This window comes from Cynocephalus volans, chromosome 1, assembly GCF_027409185.1.
Source record: "Cynocephalus volans isolate mCynVol1 chromosome 1, mCynVol1.pri, whole genome shotgun sequence".
Lineage (NCBI taxonomy): Eukaryota > Metazoa > Chordata > Mammalia > Dermoptera > Cynocephalidae > Cynocephalus > Cynocephalus volans.
This window is the reverse complement of record NC_084460.1, coordinates 186,559,095-186,574,886: the sequence shown is the minus strand read 5'-3', so window position 1 is coordinate 186,574,886 and position 15,792 is coordinate 186,559,095. Positions and strand designations below refer to the sequence as shown.

Below are 15,792 nucleotides of genomic sequence, written 5' to 3'. Positions count from 1 at the left end.
AATTTTCTTCAAGAAGGGGTAGAATAACCCACATTTCAGAGGTATAGAACATTGCCAAAACTAGTATTTGAGATGTAGCACTGCATTATCTAGATATTTTGACAGGACTTATGCGTATGTGAGAAAAGACCTAAAAATATAGGGATGAGCCCCTCTCTTGAACAAAGTTCAAAGAGAAGAAAACAGTAATAATGGTGAAGAAGGCTCAAGAGCTATAAGACACGAAGAGTACAATGATGTTCCACTGTGAAGGATGCCAACACGCTCACAGAGGGTAAATTACAGACCTATCTGAATTCACTCATGCATTTCTCATCATCAGAACATGCAAGTTTTAAAATAAAACCATGTGTACAATTTCAAAAATATTTTTGATTGTCCTCACATAACCTATTTCCAATGTACTAAAGAGATTTTTTTTCACTTACTTTTTTTTGTCTGTTTAAGAAAACTTTTATTTTCAAGTCTCAGATTTTAATTCATAGAAAATACACAGGCTAGAGGGACAAATTTAATGACTTCATGGATATTCCAGTCAGCAAAATCCAGACAGTGGGGTCTTATACAGACTATGACCTTTTTTTCTTCAACAATAATTTTTGTATTTTTTATTTAAAGAATATATTAGAAGTCAGGTAGTTTTATGCTTCCAGCTTTTTTTTCCCCCCCTCAGGATTGCTTTGGCTATTAGGGGTCTTTTGTTGTCCATATGAATGTTAAGATTTTTTTTTTTTTCTATTTCTGTGAAGAATGTCATTGGTATTTTGATGGGGATTGCATTGAATCTGTAAATCACTTTGGGTAGTATGGACATTTTCACAGTATTGATTCTTCCAATCTAAGAACAAGGCGTGTCTTTCCACTTTTTTGTGTCCTCTTTAATTTCTCTCAGTACTGGTTTATGGTTCTCATTGTAGAGATCTTTCACCTCCTTGATTTAATTGATTTCGAGGTATTTTATTTTTGTGGTGGCTATTATAAAAGGGCTTGATTGCTCTGTCCATTTGTCCCCAACTTCAAATTATACTACAAACCTATAGTAACCACAACAGCATGGTACTGGAATAAAAATAGACACTCGCACCAGTGGATCAGAAAAGAGAATCCAGAAATCAGCCCATAAACTTACAGCCAACTGACCTTTGACAAAGGCAACAAGAACATACATTGGGGAAAAGACTGCCTCTTCAATAAATGGTGCTGGGAAAACTGGACATGCACATGCAGAAGAATGAGACTAGACCTGCACCTCTCACAATATACCAAAGTCAACTCAAAATGGATTAAAAACTTAAGTATAAGACCTGAAACTGTAAAACTACTAAGGGAAAATATAGGGGAAACACTTCAGAAAGTAGGACTGGGCAAAGACTTTATGAATAAGAGCCCAAAAGCACAAGCAACAAAAGAAAAATAAATAAATGGGATTATATCAAACTAAAAAGCTTCTGAACAGCGAAGGAAACAATCAACAAAGTGAAACAACAACCTACAGAGTGGGAGAAAATATTTTCAAAATGTACATCAAACAAGGGATTAATATCCGGAATATACAAGGAACTCAAACAGCTACACAGTAAAAAAATAAATAACCCAATTAAAAAATGGGCAAAGGAGCTGAATAGACATTTTTTAAGGGAAGACATACAAATGGCCAACAGGCACTTTTTAAAAATACTCAACATCACTAATCATCAGGGAAATGTAAATCAAAACCACACTGAGACATCATCTCACCCCAGTTAGACTGGTTATTATCAAAAAGACTGAGAATAACAAATGCTGGTGAGGATGTGGAGAGAGGGGAACCCTCCTATACTGTTGTTGGGACTGTAAATTAGTACAACCACTATGGAAAACAGTATGGCATTTTCTTGAACAACTAATAGATCTACCATATGACCCAGCAATCTCACTTCTAGGTATATACCCAAGGGAATGGAAATCATCATGTAAAAGGGATACCTGCACTCCCATGTTCATTGCAGCTCTATTTACAATAGCCAACATATGGAACCATCCTAACTGTCCATTGATGGACAACTGGATAAGGAAAATGTGATATATATACCCCATGGAATATTACTCTGCCATGAAAAAGAATGAATTTCTGCCATTTGCAGCAACATGGATGAGCTTGGAGAAAATCATATTAAATGCAATAACCCAGGCACAGAGGGGAAAATATCACGTCCTCAGTCAAAAGTGGGAGCTAAGAGAGAAAGAAGGAAAGAAAGACCACAGTGGTGCACTGGGCACTGGACTTGCAGAGGGAGAGAGCATACCTAGGGCTGCAGGGGGCAGAGGGGGAGGAGGTCAGGGGGATTAATTGGGTGTGGGACACAGGAAATAATTGCAATTTGTGGTAATGGGTGTGCTAATAGTATTGATCTGATCATCACATCTTGGGCACAGATGGTGACGGTCAGTTTTGTACCTCACGAACACGCATAACCAATAAAAAATTAAAAATTAAAAAAATTAAATTAAAAAATGAAAAGAAAAAAAAAAAGAAGTCAATAGAGCCCAAATATTTATTGATAAGGATGGGGAAATGTCTGACATGTTTAAAGCAATGTTTATCACTAGGCAGGAGTTAAAAATTAACAATAGGATAGATAGATAAAAGATAGATAGATAGACAGATAGATAGACAAGGATATATGCATTCCTAGAACAAATATTGTTAAATTCTCATATGGTTCTAAAATTTATGGCTTTTAAGATCAACCAGTAGCTGTTCTGGTGCTGTTCTTCAGTCAATATGTACTGAGCCCCTACTTCTGTAAGCACCAGCTCCTTTGAGAGGGTTTTCCTGAATACTTCTTCCCTCCCCTTCCCATCCCTGCACAATGACAAATTAACCAGAGCTTCCCTGGATGTTCTCTGTGTGGATCCCACAGTAGAGTTAATTTTATGTGGTTCTGTCTTCCACACTAGCCTATAAGTTCTTTGAGGGGTAGGGACCATGTCTCATTATTCACCCAGCACCAAGTCCAACACAGAATGAATTCTCCATCAATGTTAGTTCAGTGATACATGCTGGGGAGATAAAAAGGTGAGGACGACTGTCTCTCTCTTGAAATTTCATAATGTAGAAGGCGGAAAGAAATGTGACCAACAAAATATGTGATTGCCGATGATACATGCAACTTTCTTCACCATAAAAAGGGCCACTATTCTCTAGGCAAATGTTTTCTGAAACTTTTATATTTTGGAGTTCAGAATGCCCTTTCTTATTTAAAAAGAGCAACAGAGAGTAAGTAAGGCATGGAGGTGATTGGTTTGAACTCAGAGTCAAGGAAACTCTACCAGGTAAGACAGAAGAAAACTTTGCCAGCAGAGGTCAAATATTTACAGGAGTAGCAATACTGACATTTATCAACCTCTCCGTGTGTGATTGGGACAGAAGGGTGAGGGGTCAGAGTGGAAACTAGAATTCCCAGAAATAGAACCAAAGACTTGGTGAAGGAAAGAATGGCTTTGTCAAGTTGTCTGCGGTTGTTCTTTTTTTACTCAAGACTAATAAAAATATCCAGGACAATTTTATTTTTAATATATTTCTTGTCCAAGTCCTAAATGGAATTGGGACAGATGTAAAAGAAATTGGGTTGTATCTAGAATATGACAGAAAATGAGAAATTTAATAGGCTAGGAAATGTAAAAGTGAAACCTAGACTGGCTTTTCCTCAAGAAGCTCTGCGATTTTGAACAAGATTAATCTGTCAGCACTCAGTCCCCTATTTTAAAATGACCACTTTGAATAAAATGACATCTATGGCCTCCCTCAATTCCCCGAATTCTAAGTGGGACTACAGAAACAAAAAGTCTTTCTCTAGGTCAATGGTTCTTAAGCAGGCTGACGGCACCCCAGGGAAGGGCAGGGCCACCATGTCCAGCTGCACAGGTTGTGCACAGCACAACTCCAGAGGGCACCAGTGACACAGATCATAGTGTGAGTGGTACCTCCAGGGTTGTAAGTTGCTTCACTGTCACAACCACACATAGTGAAGAGAACTTCAGAATTTCTATTTATTTCTGCTTTGGACCTAAGATCAATTTTTTTAAATGGCTTTTATTAATAGTTAACATCTGGATTGATATTGACATTGTCACTTGGTGGGTATGGAAGAGTGATAGCCGCACACTGGGAATTGTCCCAGACACCGTCAGTGTTGACTAGCTTTCAGAGTATTGCTGTGTGCTGCACGGCAGTTCCTTGTGCTCCGTTATGAGGATTTATAGATTATTATATATACCATTAACTGAACTAATCTTCCCACAATAGGTAAGTGGTTTTTACAAGTTCCTACATAGTCACCTGCCACAACATGGATGAACCTTGAGGACATGCTAAGTAAAATAAGCCAGTCACAAAGAGACAAATGCCACATGATTCCACTTACATGAAGTACCTAAAGTAGTCAAATTCATACAGACAGGAAGTAGAATGAGCTTTCCAGGGGCAGGGGGAGGGGAAAAAGGAGAGTTGACGTTTAACATGTACAGAGTTTCAGTTTTGCAAGATGAAAATGTTCTGGAGATTTGCCTCACAACAATGTAAATATACTCAACACTACTAATCTGTACACTTAAAAATGGTTAAGATGGTAACCTTTATGATATGTTTTTTTTACCATAATGAAAAATAATTCTTGCATAAAATCATAGATTGAAAATAATAATAATACTGCCAACACAGGCAACAGGGATATGATGGAAATACTAACTGACCTGTCCCTTAGAATGTCTTCATGATGCCAACATAAACTTAAAAATCACAGCCATCAAGTCAGACTCAAAAATAAATGCAGTTACCAAAAAGACTATTGACCTCTAGGTTTCCATACCCATTCATGATCAGTTAATTTTCAGAAGTTGATAGTGTGTCTTGAAGTTTTGGCTAAGATTAATAAAGCCATCACAATCAGCAAGATAGCTAGTAAGAATAGCTCATTTCATCATCCCCTCATTCTTTTAAAAAAATTTTTTGTATATTTTATAACTGCATTTGATATATTAGAACATTAACACATATACATAATTTTAAAGTAATAAATAAGAATTTATTGTGCATACATGCTCAAAATCTTTCTCTGATGGGGTGTACTGTCAAAAACGTTGGAGACCACTGTTCTAGAGTATTGATACCCATGGTCATTGGGGACAATTGTTCTGTGGGAAGATTGAGGGGATAGTTACCAAAAAATTAATAGGCTGAATCAGATGGTTATTGTTAGAAAAACGATGGTTATTGTTTGAAAAAGCCAAAAGAGGGGAGGGAAAGGATAGCAGGGTCTCACTAGGCAAGAGGACAAAATCATGTCAAATCTCCTTCTCTGTTCTCAGGAGAAGATGAGACTGTAGCCAATGGTTTGAAGTTTTGCTTGTCTCTGTTTCCATCTAAAACTCTTTGACATTATAGAGGTAAGATCTTTAAAGGAAGGCTCAACACTATCACGTCTTGCATGTGGGCAGGTTTGTGTCAACGCTACTGTCTGCTGAAGAGCTCTCACCCCTCAGAGATGAAGAGACCAGTGCTGGGATGCCCCGACACAGTCACTCTCAGGCTCGGGATTTGACCAATTCATGGTTTCAGGTTTCTCTGCACATCAAAAAAGTGTTGGGAAATGCCAGGCTTGAGAAAAATAAGTAATATCTTTCTAACAAGCTGTGGGGAAAATAGGTTTAGTCAGGCTCCCTCGACATTTCTTGTAAACAAGTTGTGTGGGTGGGGTTAGTGTGCATGTGCACCCATGTATCTTTCTAGTTAATTCCTTTTGTGTGTTCTTCACTTTGTGAAGCAGCACTGGCCCACGGGAGCTGGTGTCTAAGCATCTAAAAACAGAGCATGTTTACTCTGCTGGCAGCCGCTCAGTTTTAGTTTTTCTTTGGGCTTTGCCAGTAGCAGTTGAGTTTCTGAGTTTTTCTGTGTGGGCTGCTTAGCTCATAGTGTAGTGTGTGCTGAATAAAGACTATTCTTTTTTCAATCAAGGCTCCAAGGACCGTTTGGTCCAGTTACCTAGCTCATAGACCTGCATGTGAAGGGCTTGTGAACAGGCTCGAGGGGTCTGTGAGCTCCAGACCCAGCCCTAGCTCTACAATTGGCATTGTCAGCAGGATTATGCCACACAAGCCCTGATGCAACAGTTCGTATTACTCAATAACGAAATTATATATATAAGAATCTTAAATTTTAAAACAGGAGTAATTTCTTAATTCGTTTTTTAATACTGAAACTTAGCCACATGGTGGGCAGATACATGTGTTGGTTAAAAAAAAAATAGATCTTGGGAAAAAGGGAGAACATATTTCCTTGGTATGTTTTTACTCTTATTTGATTAAGATAAATGTTAATGAGTATCGTCAACCTCTGCAGTCCTCTTTTCAGGGGTTATATAAAATTAAAATAACTAGTAATTCATTAGAATATTGGCCAAACCACAGGTGTGGTGCCATTCAGACAGGAGGTACTCAGTATCCCTGGTTTTGGGTTTCAGGACACATGTCTGGGTTTCAAGCCACTACCCAAGATCTCAAGCCCCTTCTCTAGGTCCTCCACTAGAAGAAAGTTACTGTTGCTTGTTAAATCTTTTTTTGGCACCAGCACAGGGAAAATGAGACAAGTGGCTGGCTTATGCAAATCCAGTGGCTAGGCTTGCTCAGCAAAAATCGGTTATATAACCCTAATAGCTGAGCATGCTCAGTAAAATGGAGTTATCCTTTGAATGACCTTCCACTAGAGGTGCTAAAGAATATGTTCTTGAATATGTTCAGTGTGTATGATAGAATTTGACCAATGCACATGCCCTAAAAGGAGACCAACTGAGCACGTGCAAGACTATGTTACGTAACTGGGAACTATCTCCCCCTTAGTTGAATATTCATTAGATAACATGAATATGTATTAGAAAGCAAAACTATAAAAGTTGAATCCCGGCAGAAGGCAGGGTTGTTGCTCACTTTCCTGGAGCCAACCCACACTTCACAGGCTGAGGTGTGTATGCTTTACTTTGTGTCAAACTTATTTTTAGCAGGTGGCTGCTCACTCTGTCGAGCTAGCCTGCACTGTGTACTAAACTGTAAGTGTGTATTTCTTACATTTGTACTAAACTTGGTGTGGGTCCTGCTCAGTCTCTGGAGTGAGGCTGTGCTCTCTCTTTGAAGTCTGTATCTCTTATTCATTATGTTAAACCTGTTCTCACTTTCTACTGTGACTCTGCTCTTGAATTCCTTCCTGTGACAGAGTCAAGAACCTGGTAAGAGGACAGGGTAGGTTGAGGCCGGTTATCAGGCCTCCCAGATCCTCTCCTCCCCGACACCACTATGGGGCCAAATGACCATTTCTTTTGTCATGGCACTCTGCAACAAATTTGGATTGTGGTGTCAGGAGGAGAAGTGTAATCTCAAGCCAACCCAGATCCAAACTCAGCTGTCAAGCAGTTATGAATATTTGTTTCCCAGTGAAAGTGGTTTTTATTATGTCATTTTCTTCTTTTTATTTTTTTAATTGAAACATATTGATTGTACACATTTATGGGGTACACAGTTATATTTCAATACATTAATACTATGTGTAGTGATCAAATCAAGGTTGTTAGCAAATTTGTCATTGCAAAAATGCATATTTTCCTGTGATGAGAACATATGAGCTCCTCCCTTCCAGCCACTTGACAACATACAATAAGTTATTGTTAATTACAGGTGCCTAGCACTACTGTACACCATAGAACTTATTTTTCCTATTAGCTGTAATTTTGTGTCCATTAACCAACCTCTTCCAATGCCCCTCCCCCAGGACATGTCTTTCAAACCACTGGGTGGAGGACTGAAGTGTGTATGACTGGCAACATTTCAGTCTTGTCTGAATCCAAGACTATCCTAAAACTGAGAGCAGAAACCTTGCAGAGGAAGGGACTCCCTGTTTTCTATTCTAGTTCCTGTGCAAGGCAAATTGCCTTGTTTGAATGGTTTGAACAGTTCACACGTTTTGCTTCCTTCCTCTTAGATGTTCAATTTGTAGGTGATTACCTTCCTGCTTTATGAGTCTAATTTGTCTTCCTTTTATTTATAAGGTGGCAGGTTAAGAGTAAAATATAAAATAATGGCATTTAGTAGGTGATTGATTTTCCTGCTGGCAATGTCATAAATATGGCCAAGCATTTCCCTTTCAGAAGTGGAATGAGAAGTAATTCAGTGAGATTTGAAGCATAAATTTAGAGCTATTTGCAAGACACAAACAATATTCGAGCAGACTAATGCCTACAATGTGTAACTTATGCTAAATGGTTTGTGTAAAACAGCCCAGAAATGAATGTCCAATTCATAGGTTTGGGCCATCAATGGGTATGGCAAGCTTGTTTTGTTTGTGACAAAATCAATGACCTATAGAATATTCTCATATCTATACCCAAAAGACACCTGTCCACAACTGAATAAAAAATGTTTCTCTGTTCAGTTCAAAGATCAGAAGAAGAACGGAAGCTAGTTTACACCTGGTGATGATAGGAGAGTGGCGATCCCATCAGATGGTGCAGGGACACAGATGATGGATGTGTAACTCAGTCTTGAATTCCTTAGCAGAACAAATTTGAGTCAATCCCTTTTTATGTATGAGTTGTCACATATTCCTATTCCAAATATAAATTAATTTAAAATATTTGACTATTCATCACACATTAAATATTTAATTAAATTAATATTAATATTATAATTACATTGTTGATAATTAATTCTAAAAAGCTTATTAAAATGTTTACATATGCAACTCCCTTTCTGTATGCTAGATATATTTTACCTTCAATAATATGCCATAATTTTCAACTTGGCTGGCTGTGATTGGCACTAGGAGCTATCTTACCAACAATGTGCTTATGCTATTTCTCATTCCCCTCTAACCATGGTCATATTGGTTTTCCAGTTTGATACAGCAAAGTGTCTTTCAAGGTATTCACAAGCTCTGGCTCCCTGGCTATAGTCCGTTTTGTTTGAATTCCATAGAACTTATCCGAAGTGAGATGATCTCAATTCTAGTATTAGAATTCTATGTCCCCTGCTCAGGTCTTGTGTTTTCCTTGATATTTTCTCAAATGTCGAGAGTTCCATCAATCTTTTCCCCACTTCTTCTCGTTTTCTCTTGTGGCCCTGAGAGCATTTATTTTGCATGTATAACAATCCACCCATTTCCCACTTGAAAGAATTTAAACGGCAAACACACGTTTCCAACCAGAGTTAAAGAACAGAAGATGGATTCTCTCCAAATGTATCCCAACCGCAGATCTCAACATCAAGAAAACAGGGTGCCTGGTCCACTGGTTACATTAACTGACAAATCTATACCCCACAATCCATTTATTCATTCAGTAATTGGACATTTACCAAGTGCCAAACCAGGAGCCAGGCCATGTGGACAACACAAAATTGTCCCTGTCAGAAAGTTCACAGTCTAGGTAGTATACTTCTAATCAATAAATTGCAGCCTATAATACTTTAGCAGCATGATCTTTAATGTTGTGTTTTATAAAAATATCAGTCAAATATAATATAGGCCTGTGTGTATACATCCCCTGAAATCCTTCTTCTCCCCCAGTATAGAGCCCTTTCTAGAAAGTCATTCTAAATTAATGAAAAGCCCCAAGATTGGGCTCATGACGTTATTGGTGTGTTTAAACAGTTCATTGTGTCCTGTAGACTAAGAACAGAAGGACCATGGACACACTGTGAATGTCTTCCACCTATGACAACATCTGTAAGAAAGCACTGAGAGCAGAAATGAGAATTTCAAAAAGTACTGCAGAGTGGCCAACATAAATTCAAGGAATTTTCCATCACAAAAACCCATAAACATGGATTTTTAGTCTTCTAGTCTTGATCACATTACTCTACTAAACCTTTATTAAAATCAATTGTGAGTCAGTTATTCAATATTTTTCTTTCTGAAAAAAAAATACATCTTGCAGTCTGTCATTCTTAGAATTCAAAAGAGAATAATAGTGAGACTTTTTAATTCTATGAAATTAGCTAATGAAATCGGGATCAGGAAAACAAATTTTATTGCAATTCATTACAATCATCAGCCCAGTAAACACACTTTCACCCTTAATTTTAGCCTCTTCCCTTTTAGGAAGAGTTGAAGTTCAAACCCAGCTATAATCGGTATCTGCCTAGACTAAATATCCCCAGGTAGAACAGAGAGTGTCTGTTATTGTGTGATCCAACAAAACCAAATGGATCTTGCTGGATCCTTCCATATCTCTGCTGCAGGTTTACCTAAATGAGGTTGAAATTACATAAAAAATTGAATTATCATTTGACTTTCTGTTGCCGGACCTTTGAGACCAATTGCAAAATCCACATTTTATGTAGTTACCCTCAGCATCTGTGCTGAACAACTTGTCTAAAATGTACAGTTCCTTACAAACTTAATTCCCATCCACTAGCATGTGTTTCAGCTCACTATTATATCATAAGGAGCAAAAAACTATAATTCTCATCTTGGGTCTGTTTCCTTTTATTATTTGTCTCTCCACCAGGTTATGATGATGGCTAACTATGGAAACCCCAAACCAACATCACACGATATTTTTTAACCAATGGTTACTTCTAACACACACAAAAAATCCATGCCTTTTCTATGCCCCCTCCCCAAGATTTCCATGCGTGGAGCCTTCCTTTAGGAATCTCTGTCCAGATCAATGCCACTCACTGCCTTCTTCTTTCCTTTGAGGTCACTGAATGTTTTAATGTATAAGACAGAGATTCTGATTCAGTGCTAAGGACAGATATATGTCTAAAGGTTTGTCCTTGAATGCCCTTGGTATTGTTCAAACCATGCCTCTGACAGGCATGGTCCTTTCACTGTGGCCAATGTCTACATGGAAGAAAGACTCCAGCCTGGGCACTGAGGTGCACCACCCCATCCAAGCCAAAGCAAGAAGAGAGCCCCTGACAGTGAAACTCTGGGTTAGGAGTGGGCTTCTCCCAAAGGGGTCTCATGTCTAATCAACCACTGTCAACTGTATTATGCAACTGGGAAGGTCTCCCCACCCCCTTCCCAAACAGGGTGCCAGTGTGCTTCTTGTTTTAAATCAACTCTCCAGATGTTTGCCTTTATGCGTTTTTTAAAATATTGCTCCTGGCTCTCCTAAATGAGTTCTTTTGAAAAGCAACCTAAAAACAGACACCTAAATGGGAGCATGGGACTGGTTGTCATTGTTCCTAGGACTCTTTTTTTCCAGAAGCCATATTAATGGTTAAACAAAGGGAGCCCTTTTCCCCTTCTTGTGCACAGCGAGTCCAGCAGCAGAGGGGAGGGTGCACTTTGTCAGCTCAGGCCTTGGGGTTAGGATTTCTGATCCGGCTAATACACTTAAGCCTGCATTTTGATCCCTGCTAAGTTATCTTCTAATCCATCTCAGAGATTGCTCCAGGCACATCTGACGTACTTTAATACCGAAATGTAGATTAGACGCCCCCACAAACCACCTCCGTGCTCACATTGCCCTAAATTTGGACTTTTCTTTCCTTGCTAGACTTGAGCTGCTCTTTTCAATCATGTGTCATTTCCCACCAGAAATGCAGTTCTTTGTAAGGGATGAAGAAGACATTGTGTTGTAAAGCTTCCCAGTTTAAAGCCAGCTCAAGGCTCCACCTTCCCCTTGAAGGCTGGAAGTCCTGCCAGCGCAGAGACAACCCCAGGGAGCAGTGGGCGCTTTGGGGTCCTCTCCTGCCAGCTGGCTCCTGCACTGACCTGAGGGAGCAGCTAGGGGCTCAGGAGTTTACACAGTGGCCACTGGACCTTGAGGGCAGATGCAGGATCTATTTGCCCACCAGACACAAATAAACCCTGAGGTTAGAGAAAAGTCTGACAAAATCCATTGCTCAGTCCTCTTCAGTAATTACTCACACAAGCAAGTGACTGATCATCTGAAACCCATTCCTGCCTGGGAGTTATTAAAACTGGAAGCCACATTTAGTTCATCTGCCACAGAAAATCTCAGGGGTGAGGGGATCCCGCTCACTACCCAGAAAGGAGCTCCTGTTTCACTTTATTAAATGTTTTAAGCAGATTTAAGTTTCAGTCAAAGGACAAATTCCTGCTCTCCAAGGAATACATGTCCAGTGACTAGGAGATCAGCCAGAAGCAGTGACCACGCTGGTGGTCGGAGGGCCAGGCAGCTGCTCGGGATGTAAGGAGAGAGGGGAATAGCAGAAAGAAGAGGATTGCTGGAAGGTATTTGCAAGCAGCAGTGAGGGGACACCAGAGATGGGGGTCTGCCTCTCATGAGCTTTTCTCTGCATTAAAGGAGCTGGGCAGCGAGCTCTGGCAACAGCATGCATACGTGTCTGAGATGCTAGCGGCAGGGGCGGTGACTGCAGAGCTGCCCTGATTACACATGCAGCAGAAACAAGGTTGTGACCCTAATCATGGGGTGGGCTGTGGGACATGCACTCTCTCACTGGAGACCCACACTGTTGAGTGAGCCCTGCGGAGCTTAGCACCACGCTGGGAGAAAGACGGGGTGACAGAGCCACAATCCCAGAAGAGTTAACATGACCCAGGAGAGGGGCCCCAGGGCTAGGCTGCTTTCTAAGTCCTTCTATAGGAAACTCCTAAGTTGAGTATAAAGAAAAACCACTCCACCTGCTATCCCTTCTTGTTGCAAGCAGGGTGAGCTGACACAAACACAGAAGCCTCTGAAATCTCGGTAGAGTCCACAGAAAGCCCCTCGCCCAAGTGTGCAGGGAACAGAGGCTACCCTCACAGCCCCGTCTCTAATTCAGAGCCCTGACTTCCTGCCCTCCTCTCTGGCACCCAGCTGGACAGAGAGTTCCTTATACATTTGGATGTCAAGAACCACCAGGCAGGCACAGAAAGGTAAATACCACACGATCTCACTCACATGTGGAATCTAAAAGAAAAAGAAAAAAGCAGTTCTCACAGAAATAGAGAGTAGAATAATGGTTACCAGAGGCTGAGAGGGCAGAGGGAAGGGGACGGGAGAAGGGGGGGACTAACAGATACAAAATTATGCTATTACCCTAAGTGATTCATTGTGCGGTATATGCATGGATTGAAACAGCACATTGTATCCCACAAAAATGTACGAGTAAATGTTAAAATGAAAATAAAAATTTTTTAAAGTTTAAAATGGTGAGAATAAAAAAATTTTAAAATCCTCCTGGCTGTCGACTGCCCAGCATTGCAGTCCAAGTCTTGGCTCTGCTGTTCACTAGCTGGTGACCTTGAGCCAGGTAGTTCACATCTCTGTGCCTCAGTTTCCTCATCTGTCAACTGAGGATAATAATGGCACATGGCACCGATGGCATGGGGTTGTTGGGTAGCTCAAAGGAGGTGACAGATGTGGAGGTTGCTTGACACTGTGTCGGCACTTAGACAACTAGACCAATGTCAGCTGCTGCTGAGTGACTGTTGCAGGTGTCATCGGGAGACTTCCCATCTTCCAACCCACATTCACCCTCTTCCTACCTCAAGCCCTTGGCTCCATCCCAAATCTTGTCCCTAAATTTTTTAATGTTTTGCCCTTCCTCCTGTCATGTTTATATCAAAAGTCACCCATCAGAGGGATAAAAGCAGTGGGGAGATATTTTATTTTCCAAGTTGTTAATTTTACTCTAGACTTCCAAAAAAAGGATCACCCATCTGTCAAAAAAAAAAAAAAAGAGGAGATAAAAGATCTTTAAAAGTAATTATTTAAGTCCCAACCAATAGGAAATTAAAGTGCATTTGGCTCAGTTATTGAATTGAATCAGAGAATGGTGTTGTACAACCACAAATCTGCCTCACAGGACAGAAAGAGGGCATAATCTTTTTAAAAAATAAATGAGCTATCAGTTTGCCCCAACAAAACATATTCTGTATAAACATATTCAGAAAAGATGACTTCTGATTTGAAATTATAGCTCCTCTTTTGCCAACCCCTCCTCCTGCCTTAGATGCACATCTCCACACATGGATTTTTCCCGGTTCATACTATCTGCATTTCTTTCCCTGGTGTCCTGGCTAACTGCAGATGTGGTTTGCACAGGCGAAGCTTCTGCATGGCCGGGCCATCAAATGCCACCCAACAGTGAATCCCCTTCTCACTCTGCCCACTTCTCTTCCAAGGCTTGCTTTCACCAGATGGTCACCTGCCTGCTAACATTCTGAAAGATACCACCAAAGAAAACATGCAAAGACACGCTTGCTGGAAGTCGCACAAATCTTCATGAGAATAAAACAATTGGCTCTCTCTTCTAGGTCTAAAACCCAAAGCACTTTTCAAAGTCACTATTAAATCAGAAGCAAACAATGAATCCCTTTCTCTGTCTACGGCTCATTTAAAAAGTTTCAAACAACCAATTTCTGCACTTGCTGTTCAAACCAGGATAGCTTTGGTTCTCTAAGCAAATAATTATAGGATTCACGTGTTCTTCAGCACTGCTCCTAAACCCTTCACGTTTCTGAGACCCCCGGTGTGACGAGGTCCCTTCTCTCACTCCCAAGTTTCCCTCTGCAGGTGGAAGCATCACTCACCTCGCTCATGTTGGCTTTCACTCAGCAGCTGCGGTCCCGCTGCTCGGAACAGAGAGCACTGCTCAGGGGTGGCTGATCCACCCTTCCTGGCTTTTCTCTTAAAAAGAGCTGCCCGGTGGCATCATGCCTCCCGTGAGCCAATGGGATTCCTTCACCTGTCGGAACGCCTGGCAGAGATGTGAGAGTGCAAAGGGCCACCTAGTGGCACGAAGGAGAACAGCGTGCCAGGCCACTGCTCCACCTGCCGCCCGGGAGAGAAGGAACGCTAGACTGAAAGAAAAGAGCAAAAGTGAAAGTCAGGTGCAGAGGTCACCACAGGGATGCCACCGCCCACTTATTCAAGGGGTGCAGGGTTTACAGGGATGAAAACACGTTTCTAAGGAAGAGGAGCTCAGAAACATTAGGGCATGTTTGTTCACCCCCCTTCTGGTTTCCCCAGGAGTGGCAGCTACCCCGCCCTTGGTGACCCAAACCTCAGCCTTCAGAGCTTAGTATTTCTGCTCTGCCCCCCCCACCACCACCACCCCAAATCTGTCAGCCTGCTCTACCCCAGACTGGAAGGATGTGAGCAGACGGTGTCGGGGTAGGATGGGGACATGGATTTGGATGTTCACAATTTTGACAGGAGAGGACAGCAGCTCCACCAGCTTTACTTGTCTGTGGTTGTCACAGCCTCCCCCGCACTGGGGAGGAGACCAGCCTTCGCCCCGTCCTTGCCTTGGCCCTGTTCAGTCTTTCTGGGAAGAGGGTCAGTCCTTTAGCTTAGTCCCAGACTCCGGGGATTCTGAAGAGTCTTCACAGTATCAGAGTGGACCCTGGACTGTCCCAAGGCAGACGTCGTGCAGACTCAAGGGACATTCATATCCTGTTACCTCGCCAGTCCTGAGGTGGGAGTTAATGGGTCTGGCAAGAAGACCCAAGTGTCCCCTGACACCTTGACCAATGCCCCCTGCTCCCTGTGCAGAGCAGGGCCACCTCCCCTACCCCGTTGATCCTCTTCCCTCCTGAGCCCAGTACCCACCATGCCCTCGCCCCTCAACCGCCGTCATTGTGCTTCCAGTCCCACTGTCACAGCCCCTCCTCGGGTCCAACCCTGAGAGCGAGGGGACAGCCACACGACCCTACACAGCACCAGCGAGTGCAGGCTGCCTGCGGAGGCCAAGGCCGGGATGCACGCCCGCAGCCACACGCGTGAGCGTGAACACCGAGCAGCGGGACTGAGTCTCCTGCAGCTTCTTGCGGGAACCAGTCTTAAC

At 41.6% G+C, this 15,792-nt stretch overlaps 1 protein-coding gene across 1 annotated transcript in view; it reads right to left on the bottom strand.

Annotated features, from left to right (window-relative positions):
• PCP4 (Purkinje cell protein 4) overlaps positions 1-14,618 on the bottom strand; it is a 65,676-nt gene extending 51,058 nt beyond the window's left edge. The window contains exon 1 of the mRNA XM_063113379.1: positions 14,537-14,618. Coding sequence (XP_062969449.1) covers positions 14,537-14,545 — 9 coding nt within the window. The 5' untranslated portion in view covers positions 14,546-14,618. The remainder of the gene's footprint in view (positions 1-14,536) is intronic.
• Between the last annotated feature and the right edge of the window lie 1,174 nt (positions 14,619-15,792).